We start from the raw sequence: 11,676 nt of genomic DNA, 5'->3' as shown, positions 1-11,676 counted from the left end.
AAAAAACTAAAAAGGTAGATTAGTCTTTTCAGGTTGAACATGGACAAATTCCACAAACAAACTACCTCAAAAGGACAATGAAGCCAAAAAACAAAGTCGAGGTTTAACTAAACTTCGGAAAAATACATACCATAAGGACCATTTTTGCAGTTTTTTCATTTTAAGTGATTATATATGTTTGAGTATCTCTCTCTCTCTCTCTCTCTCTCTCTCTCTCTATATATATATATATATATATATATATATATATATATATATATATATATATATATATATATATATATATATATATATATATATATATATATATATATATATATGGAAGCATTATTAGGAAAACAAAAAAACCCTAAAAATCATAAAAATGCATAAAAAATACTTAGAGATCACAAAACTTTTTTTTAATTTTTCTGATAAAATCGTAGTTTTTTATACAAAATCGGTGAATTTTTTTTTGAAAAAATAACTTTTATTACAAAAACAATGATTTTTTTATCTTTTTTTTCAGTGAATTCTAACAAAAACCTACGATTTTTTATAAAAAAAAATTCAAAAAAAAAACCGTGATCTCTAAGTATGTTTTTATGCATTTTTATGATTTTTAGGGTTTTTTGTTTTCCATAGAACCTAAACCTATATGTGTGTGTGTGTATATATATATATATATATATATATATATATATATATATATATATATATATATATATATATATATATATATATATATATATATATAGTAGTGTTGTAAAAATCGCGACTTGGTCCTGATTAATCTTCGGTTAGTCCCTAGGCGCTACTCGACCGACTAACGGGCGACTAACGATTAATACATGCATATACAATGAATGAAACAGTAGAAAACAATAAAATTTTAACACATGTAAGAAGTTATATCTTAATAGAAACTATTGGTGGAATGATTAGTGTTTTGTTAATTATATTAACCTATTCTGTTATGATATTAGTGGTATTTACAAACTTTTTTTTTTTTCAAATGAAGCTTCCCTAACGAGTGTTTCCAGGCCAGCTATCGCGCACCCACTAATTCCCCGCTGTAAACATGAGGATTTGCCTCATGTCCTGGAGTCACTATAGGCGAACCTCCATGCCATAAAGGCTGAGTGGTGCCAGGATTTGAACATGGGTCAGTAGGTTATCCACCAGATCTTCCACATACCTTACCAAGTCACCACAACCCAAGTGGTTTACAAACTTTGTTATGATATTAGTCGTATTTAATTTTTTTAATGCAACAAATTAGAAATTAATGGTCCCTGATTAATCTCTACATAATCGATTAATCCCTTAACCCCGTCCACTGACTAGCTAACATCGAACGTTTTTTAGAACTTTGATATATATATATATATATATATATATATATATATATATATATATATATATATATATATATATATGGAACGTTAGATCAAAATCAACTCATTAAGGGCATGATCGTAATATTACCGATGTCATTTAATGTTTAATTTTTTGTGTTATTGGAAATATTTATAAAAAAAGTTATAAAAATTAACATAATAAATCAAATTCTAGATTTTTTTTTAAATAATTTTCGTTTTTTTTAAGTATATGGAGATTTTTTTTAGAAAACATGAATTTTTTTAAAAAATTAACAAAAAAAACTTCAATTTTTTTAAAAAAAAGACTGAATTTTTTTTTAAAACTGCATTTTTTTCAAAAACAAACTGCATTTTTCTAAAAAGTAAATTTTAAAAATCGGTAGATATTTAAAAAAAAAACTAGAATATTAAAAGAAAAAACTCTAATTTTTTTAACAAAAAAAATCAATGTTTAAGCTACATATATGCATATTTTTTCAAATGCATATATGCATATTTCTTATACTATAATATTCGTAAGTAATCATAAAAAATCTTATTTTTATTAATTAATCTATAAACACAATAATACAAGTATTTTATTCAATACAAAATAAAATATAAAAAATAAAAAATGTTACAAAGATTCACAGTGTTATCATTTCTTCATATCAAAATTTGCATATTTTCTTCAATCTATCACTTTTTACATCGTCAAAATTTTCCACAAATTCTTCCAAATCTACAAAAAAAAATGATTTAAGCAAGAACACTAACAAAAATACAAATGTATATATCATTTAAGATTCACATGCGATTATATAATGTGATATTCACCTGTGATTGTATCTTTATTTAAATGTGAAATTCATAAGAAACTATAAACAAATAACCCTCACACAAAATGCATGTGTGCATATATATGTAATTCATATGTGATTCACTCGTGACCTACATATGAATTACATGTGATTTACATGTGATTCATATGTGAATTACATGTGATTTTTATGTGAATCACATATAATTCATATATAATTCACTTGTGAGTTACATGTGATTCATATGTGAATTACATGTGATTCATATGTGAATCACATGTGATTTATATGTGAATCACATGTAATTCATATGTGATTCACTTGTGAATGATCATATGTGAATTACATTTGATTAATATGTAAATCACATGTGATTTATATGTCAATCACATGTAATTCCTATGTGATTCACTTGTGAATTGTGTGTGATTTATATGTAAATTACATGTGATTTATATGTGAATCACATGTGATTTATATGTGAATAATATGTAATTCATATGTGATTCGCTTGTGAATTACATATTATTCATATGTGAATTACATGTGATTTATATGTGAATCACATATGATTCATATCTGATTCACTTGTGAATTACATGTGATTTATATGTGAATCACATATGATTCATATGTGAATCACATGTAATTCATATGTGAATTACATGTGATTTTTATTAATCGGACATGTAATTCATATGTGAATTACATGTGATTTTTATTAATCGGACATGTAATTTAACTAACTGTCTAGGTTACTCTCAAGGAATTACATGTGATTCAAGAACAACAATTAATCAATAAAAAAGGAACAGTTTTTAGTAACTTTTTTTAATTATTTTTGAAGAAATGAAATTTTTTAGTCAACTTGAAAAGTACCTGCATTTTGGCTTTGAATCATAGATAACTAATAGTTACAGACGTAAAGATACTTTAGACATACATATTTGGTCTGTAATTTGTAATCACAAAATAAACAAAGTGTAGCTAGTTGTACTTGTACCTCCTGGGATGGTGTAATCCAACATCATATAGTTGTCTGTGATAATATTTCCAACTATATGATTGCTTTCCGGAAGTAATTGAGTGCAATTTCAAGAGCCTATCCATCAATCATAAAAGCCACATCCTGCAAAAAAAATACATACATACCTTCTAATTAAATTTAAATCAAACAAACACAACAAGTAATTGCATCAATAATAAATGTAAGTCATTTGTTAACTTAGGTTCTTCTTTTGTTATCCTCATTGTTAATTTAAATCAAACAAGCACAACAAAATACTATGATCTTTTATAAGCTAATAGTTAAAGATGTAAAGATATTGAAAAATTGAAATGGAATCTAGCATCACCTTAAGCATGTCTCTTTCTATGATCTTTTACAAGCTAATAGTTAAAGATGTAAAGATACTGAAAAGGTGAAACGAAATCTAGCATCACCTTAAGCATGTCTCTTTTGACCGCATCAGCATTCATCACCATTTTTTGAAGGAAAGTGTTGTATGTGTGATTGTCAAAAAACCAGACTGGATACCTCCATAAGCAACTTTTCTCCATTTTCTTTTACCATTGATATCCTCCATTGACCCAAATAACTAAATCCAATAAACAATGCAACTATTTTAGGATTTTATGTTCTACAGTAATCTAGTGTATATAGATATGAATGAAATCAAAAAACATGTTTGTATCTATAAATATGCATAATATTGAGATGCACCTTCCGGGATCTATTAACACGTGGGAAATAAAAATTTATATATCAACAAGAATAAAAGAAGAAACCAATATAGTGTAGTTGATAAAATTACCTGTAACATAAGATTAACAGGTCCTTCATTTGCTGTATAAGGAAATTCATTAGTGCCACACTCAAAAAGATCAAGAACAAGGCTCCAGATATCAGCTGGATATGAATAACTTTCATTTCTGATTCTTTTAGGTGACATGTAGGTTATAGTTCCCACAAATGTAGCACATTGAAAAAAGGATCTAGGAATATTACAATCACATTTATTAAAAATCGTTAGCTACATGTTGTATTTGATACAAAATGAATAGTATATAGCACCAAAGATAACAGAAACAGGATGCCAAACAACCTCAAATCAGAGCAAAATTCAATAGCAAAATAGTTTTAAAAGCAATAATGAAACAAAGATCATGCTAATTGATAAAAGATATATGAGCCAAATATTGTCTGATACATAAAATATCACTGCATATACGACATTTTTGACCAAATGCATACTGATGGTATATTTTAGTATGGAATTGTGATTTGTGAGAGATACAACTAAAATCAGTTACAGTTCCACATCAACAAAATGAATAAAATCAATCACTTTTTTATGTTACTGTTTATTCGCAAGCCGCTGAAGGATTTAAAACTCTAATTTGATATCAATTTTGTTGGTTTCTAAACCCTAACCGAACGACATGGTCAAACCCACGCCTATTTGTAACATCCTGTTTGAAATAGAGTAATTAAATAATAAAACCAGAACCCCAAAAGGTAAATTTATATTTTATATTAATTTATAATGGCCCTAAAACCAATAACATTTAGCAAAGAGTGGTTTCGAGGATCCAAATTATACAATTTGGACTTTCAAGGGTTAAAGTGTAAATTCAGGATTTATTTCATAAAGATTTTTAAAAGTCAAGGCGTGTTTGGTAAGATTAAGACTTAAATTGAAAAGATATTGAAGTGCTTAGGGCTGAATGGTAATATTCAGATTTTATTTGAGAAGCGTAAGGGAGGAGGGGCTGGATGCGTCAAATGGCACAAACTCTATATTGGAGACGAGGATTAAACTCATCACCCTCCTTGCATCTCTTTCCCTCAAACTAAAGGAACCCTAAACCTAATTATGTTCCAGTCACCACCCTCACTACATTCGCCCTCCAGCCGCTACTACCTTCGGAACACCTACATCCGTCGTCGCCTCGCCGATGGACACCACCACCATTGTACCACTATCGGAAGCGTTGTGAATAGCTGGGACGACCGTCGGAGGACGATGAATGGCCATAATCGTTGTTGCGTAGGGTCATGAGCGACACGGAAGCGCTGTAAATTCAGGATTTATATTCTATCCCTTTCCTTCCTCTTTCCTGCGACTAAGACGTGGGTCACGTCCTCATGGTTGCTTCCGGCCTCAGCCACTATTCCTATTAGCTCCGACACCGCCACCAGCCACCGTGAGGGGTAGCTGTGTGCGTGAATTAGTATGTGTGTGAATATATTTCTTGGGATTTATGTGGTAAGGAATATCTCTTGGACAGAGAATCGGGAAGAAACTTATCACCACAACTTACTACCGCCGCTATGCCGCTTGCAGTGCTGCTGCCATCGCCAAACGCCACCAGGTGGGTGGCTGGATCCATTTGCAAGCAAGAAAGTGTGTGGGTGTGTTTATTCTGCTGTAGAGTGTAGTTTGTCTAGTTGGAGAATCGGGAATGGACGCCACCACTATGAGGTAGTGGCTGCCACCATATACCACCGTCGGCCATTACAAGGGGGTTGTGTGTGTGTGTGTTTTGTATTAGTGTGTGTGTTTTCTTTGGGGTTTAGTATTGTACATTGTAACAAAAATTGAAATAATGAAATGAAAAACTCAAACCACCACTGTAGGGTGGTGGCTGCCGCTACCAACCGCTGCGTTGGGTGTCGGTGTGCCTCTTTTGCGTGTTGACTCGTTTAGGGATGCTTGGACAAAGTGGGCTCCATGAAAACCTAAAGGGCCCAAAGAAACCCTAATGGGCCCAAAGAGACCTTGGTGGGCCCAAAGAACCCTAATAGGCCCAATGAAGCCCTAATTAACATAAAAGCCCAACCATTTGATTAATGGGCTAGTAATTAGGGTTTGGAAAACCCTAATGTCATGAAACCCTAATTTTTGAGAATTAATCGGGACACACATGGGAATTATTTAATAACTTGAAAAATTATATAATAATCATTGGCAAATTAACCTAAGTCAATATTAGACTTAATGGATTAAGTCCTTAGTGGGTTAAGTAAGAAACACTTAACCCTAATCATCATTTCATATGAAAACCCTAATTTTGGGATTATGGGCTTGGACTTATCGGGACCCATATTTGGGCCATTGGAATGAAATTGTGTATTAAGCCCAATCACACCATATGACTTATATAGTAAAGTGAGGGACTTAATGGATTAAGTCCTTAATGGGTTAAGTGAGAAACACTTAACCCTAATTGTCATTTTATGCCCTAATTTTACTTGGACTTGGTGTTGGGTCTTTCTATCGGGCTTTGGCGATTGGACTATTAATGGGCTTTCCAAGAATAAGCAAATGGACTAAATAATTATATAGGTTTTAGGACAAGGCACATGTGAGAGTATTGGGCCCAATTTGGAAAATTGGGCCATAGATGGGCCATAAATGGACCTTTATGATTATGTGATATTGGGCCATGGGAATACAAATAGTTTGGACTAGAATAATTGAACGAGCCTTAAGAAAAGACCATGTAGAGGTCTGGGCCATATGTTGGGCTTTGGCCCATTACTTGATTTTTGGGTCTTTGGAGTGTAAGATAGACCTTGCGCTTGGAACCCAATTATTAATTGGGTATTGTTTGATGTTGACAGTTCGGGAATTTATCAACCGACAGCTGGAGTTTATCTGCGGGACTTCAGCAGTGCCAGGTGAGTTATCCTCACTATACTCAAGGGTCTAAGGCACCAAGGCCGACCCTTTGGATTGTTTTCTGGTTTTGTTATGTTAGTATGATCTGTTAGATCGGTAACCTAAAGGGTGAGATGATATTATGTGGTATGTGGGATGACCTGTTAGTTCGGAATCCTAGAGGGTAGGATAATATTATGTTGTATGTGGTATGGTCGGTTAGACCAGTTGTTGTCTATAGACTGTTATGTGATTATTTGTTATATGTACACATGTTTGTTTGGCGGTTGAGGCTTATCGGCTTTGTGCGAAAGCCAATAGACCTGGGCATTCCAACCTGTTGGTTGTGGGCCGTGAGTATTCCATCCCGATGATGATTGGACTCATAGTATGTGGGAATTCTAACCTATTGGTTGTGGGTCGTGAGTATTCTATCTCGAGGATGCTAGACTCATTCATAGAGTGTGGGCATTCCAACCTGTTGGTTGTGGGCCTGGGGTATTCCATCCTGAGGATGATTGGACCCATAGTATGGTGGCATTCCAACCGGATGGTTGAGGGCCTGGGGTATTCCAACCCGATGGTTGATTGGACCCATAGTATGTTGTTTATTATTCTATGTATATTGTTGTGGGTATGGGTATTTTGGGGGAAACTCACTAAAGTTTCGGGCTTACAGTTTCAATTTATTGTTTCGGGTACATCAGGGGATTGTGGCAAGGCAAAGGCGTGATCGTACAGCTCCTCACTTTTTATGACTTTGTTTCTGGGATACTCTGATATTAAACTATTTTGAAAACATTTTGTAATAACTAACGACTTTTGGATGTTTGAAAAAGTTTTAAATTGGCTTGATTTTTATGGGTGTTACACTATTTCAGTAGGATTTTGGGGAACGACATGATAAAACAGATTTGTAAGTCCAATTTCAATCACCAGAAAATCACAGATGAAAAAACCCTAACTTCATTGGAGAGGTGAGGAAGTGAAGAGGATGTACTTGACAGAGTGATTTACGAAGGATTTCAGATTTAAAATGCAAATAAAATAAATACTTATAGAAATTGTTCATGATCGACGAGAATGAAGCCAAAATCATTAGAGGATTTCAGATTCAACATCAATCAGTTATAATGACTATGAAATATTGATCGATTATGGATCCTTGTCTGAAGCCGATAAGGAGACGATAAAAAAGTGATATGCCGATGCAGGTGGTTGTCGTTGGTTGATGTACAATCCTCCAGATTCGGCGAGGATACTATCGCCACAAACAGAGGCAAAGATGGAGCAAACGTCGTGACCAAAGAGATGAGGGAGACGGTGAGGACGAGTGGACGACGTACGAGAGAGAGAGGGGAGAAAGAGAAAGAGAGAATGAGTTTTAGGGATGTGAAAATGTCATTCCCAGTTTATCCTCACGATTTTTGTTAAAAGCCTCTATACACCATTCAAGCTTTTGTTAAGTACGAGATTGCCATAAAAATCAAAGCCCTTAAATTTTTTGATCTAATAGACCACTTTTAGTTCTCAAGTTCTCGGGAATATATGAGTTTTCAAATGATCCCCTCTCTCTCTCTCTCTCTCTCTCTCTCTCTCTCTCTCTCTATATATATATATATATATATATATATATATATATATATATATATATATATATATATATATATATATATATATATATATATATATATATATATATATATATATATATATATATATATCCAATACCTTTTTGTCGAAACATCCTTCTCTATCCTCATTTAGATTATTATTTTTTTAAATACCATGCACTAGCACGACATTAAAGCAAACAATACAATTGCACCTTGTCCAAACAAGCAAAAGAAGCTATACTTTTTCTGGTAGAAGAAAAGCAAACAGTAATTTAAATTAGTAGTATATATATTTAAAGAAAAAAATATCTTTAAAAAAAAGCATAATAGTTATGTGTGGGACATGCATGCATATTGCATGTGATACGTAAGAGGTTCCTTAGGAAGCAAACTCAACACAATAAGAAGAATACTTCAATGTCAAGCAACACCCATCACCATTCACTTCATTCTCAAATGCCATGATTCTTTCTTTAAAGATTCTTCTAATTTCTTTCATTAGATTCTTTTGCAAAGAATCACTATATTTACTTTTATTATAAACTAACAGTTATACTATAAAATAAGCATAAAAGTGTATTAGGGTAAAAAATTTAGATAATTTTACCGTGTTAGCTTGCAGTAAAACAAGTACATGACAAACAGGATCGTTTTCTTCATAGCGATTAGTTTGGAATGAGCACAATAAGCATTACAAAAAAATCATCGAATTTGAGTTGTGTATTCTGTGGATATAGATTGGGATGAAGGCATGTATTCTATTCTATAAGACGAGCTCTTTATGAATTTTTTTCACATATATTCTGTTTTCAAGATAAGTTCATACGGGAATAAATCGATGAATATTTCTAGTACAAAATAATTGTTGACACTGCGTGATAATAAAGCAATAAAGCATGAAGTATAGTTAAATTAATTCCGACTTATACCACACAAATATGTATTATACAATAAAATTACAAAAAAAAGAATAAAAAATCAAAAAATCAAAATAAACAAATCAAAAACAAAACAGTCACCAATTGAATGGGCATATCAAACTGACTTGATCTAGGTTTTCCTTTCTCTTATGATTTGATTATGATGAAATACTTCTTAGTATGGCTAGTTACTTAAGTTGAGATTGTTCTTTGCATATACTTCTTCGAAACCCCTCTTCAATCACCTTTTCCAAGCTTCTTTAAACCGAACAAGAACGATTCGTGTTCATCCATTGTCCACGACAACCCTAACCAAATAAAATATAAGGTAAATTACATGAATGGTCCCTATGGTTTGCTATAATCTGTGTGTTTCGCCCCTAATGTCTTTTTTTAACTAGGACATTCCCTATAAAATCTTTTGTTATGCGTTTAATCATTGTCATACCTAAAAAAACTATTTTACCCCTCTTTATCTTATACCTTGTTGTTTAGTTTAATTAAGCGGAACCATTTAACCTTGTGGTTTCTAGGTTGACAAAGGTCACAAGACTGACCAGGATGATTTTCAAATCTATTTGTGTCACTTAGCATTATATTTGATTTTTCCTTAGTTTCATTCATTTTTTTATTTAGTCTAGGCAGATGAGCATGCAAATTGTTTTTATAGAAAATATAAACTATAAACAATGAGGATCAAAAGTTTTTCTCAAGTAGATTTGATAGATACTTTCTCCTTATATAGACCATGACCCTCGATCACCAATAACTCCAGAATGTCTAGGTCTGCTTACTAATCTGTTTAACTATATAACAAAATAAATTTGTATCATAAATGTAGTTAGTTTGGCTCAAACTCACACCTTCATTTATAAAAAAAAATATAATAATAATAATAATAATAATAATAATAATAATAATAATAATAATAATTAAAATTATACCTTTGAAAGTATAGTTAACAGATCATCTAATAGGGATCCTGCACCTGGCTCCGGTGGAAAAAGATGTAAAATTTTGAAAGATGAGATAATTTTATCATTAAATAATGGAAAAAATAAATAAAATGAATTATACCCAATAACGTAAATATAAACTAGTGTGTGAACCCGTGGGTAACCACAGGTCACGTTAATTTTTGTTTTTTTGCCACTGTTTCGTAAATAGTAAATGCATTCTGTCACACCCCCAAACCAGACGGCGGAAACGTCCGGGGGTGGAGGACTTCATTTGTAGTATCACAACACATGCATCATAGTAATCAAAGTACAAACAACCATTGTATTTAATAGTATAAGTATTTACATGTGTTCAATCATTGTATATTGAAACCAAAATAGTTATACAAAAGAAGAAGACATGACTCATATTAGCTCCATCTTCTCAAAAAGCTCGGGGAGTACATGTTATTATTTCCCTGAGAATACAAGTAATTTGAAAAGAGAGTATCAACAATAAGTTGAGTGAGTACATAAGTCTTTATGTTTGAAAGGGTGTCTTTGTATCTTGAATATGAAAACTGTTCTAGAAAATCCCATATTTTCTGTTGTATATGAAAAATAGTTTTATTCCCATAAAACTATTCTATTTGTAAACCAATGTTCTGTATTTGTAAAATTTGCAACTAAGAGTGTTCATGGCTTCACCAGCTGTTATTGAAAACTGTAATATACCATTGTACTTTGTATTTTGTAAACTGGTACTTTGAAGATGTACTTACGTTTAGTTGTTTATACACTAACGTGTTGATAATATCTTTTTAATGAATTATTATAACCATACTAAGACATGATCGCCTGAAACAAACACTTTGTGGGCGTTTAAACTGTTGATAATAATTGCCACTCATTGGCGTGTATGCCTAACTGTAGCTAGCAGCCTGAGTGCGGGGTTGTCAATCCTGATATAGATCTACACATAACCTGTTTCGATCCCCGGGCTGGAGATTCTGGTTATAATGTCAGGGCTTTACCTTGGTTGTCTAAAATGAATTAAATAACATGAATTGAATGTCTCATAAAAAGTATATAAACGTTACATGTATATTGGTTATGAAAACCCAATCATTTTGAAATAAATGATTGGCAGTATGTTCTTGAATTAGTATTCCGAACATGTATTGGACATGTGTAAACCCTTGATTTGTTCTGAATCAAAACTCTTGTTTCTTGTAAAACAGTGTATTCTAGTATACTTGAATCATGAATTATTGTTCTATGTATCATAAATTTTATCTATTATAATTTATATGTACTTTATGAATCGGTATTTAACTTTGTTTGCATGTAATCCCTTGCTCAACATGTTACAAAGGT

The 11,676-nt window shown here is 32.1% G+C and overlaps 1 protein-coding gene across 1 annotated transcript; it reads right to left on the bottom strand.

Annotated features, from left to right (window-relative positions):
• Positions 1-2,011: 2,011 nt before the first annotated feature.
• Positions 2,012-5,199, bottom strand: LOC111920199 (mitogen-activated protein kinase kinase 1-like). The gene is made up of 4 exons (XM_023915797.1): positions 5,063-5,199; positions 3,976-4,156; positions 3,699-3,759; positions 2,012-2,082 (listed from the first exon to the last, which is right to left on the bottom strand). The coding sequence occupies exons 1-4, from the start codon at positions 5,197-5,199 to the stop codon at positions 2,012-2,014; spliced, it is 450 nt and encodes a 149-aa protein (XP_023771565.1).
• Between the last annotated feature and the right edge of the window lie 6,477 nt (positions 5,200-11,676).

This window comes from Lactuca sativa, chromosome 1 (genome assembly GCF_002870075.4).
Source record: "Lactuca sativa cultivar Salinas chromosome 1, Lsat_Salinas_v11, whole genome shotgun sequence".
Taxonomy (NCBI): Eukaryota; Viridiplantae; Streptophyta; class Magnoliopsida; order Asterales; family Asteraceae; genus Lactuca; species Lactuca sativa.
This window is presented reverse-complemented; position numbering and strand designations above follow the sequence as displayed.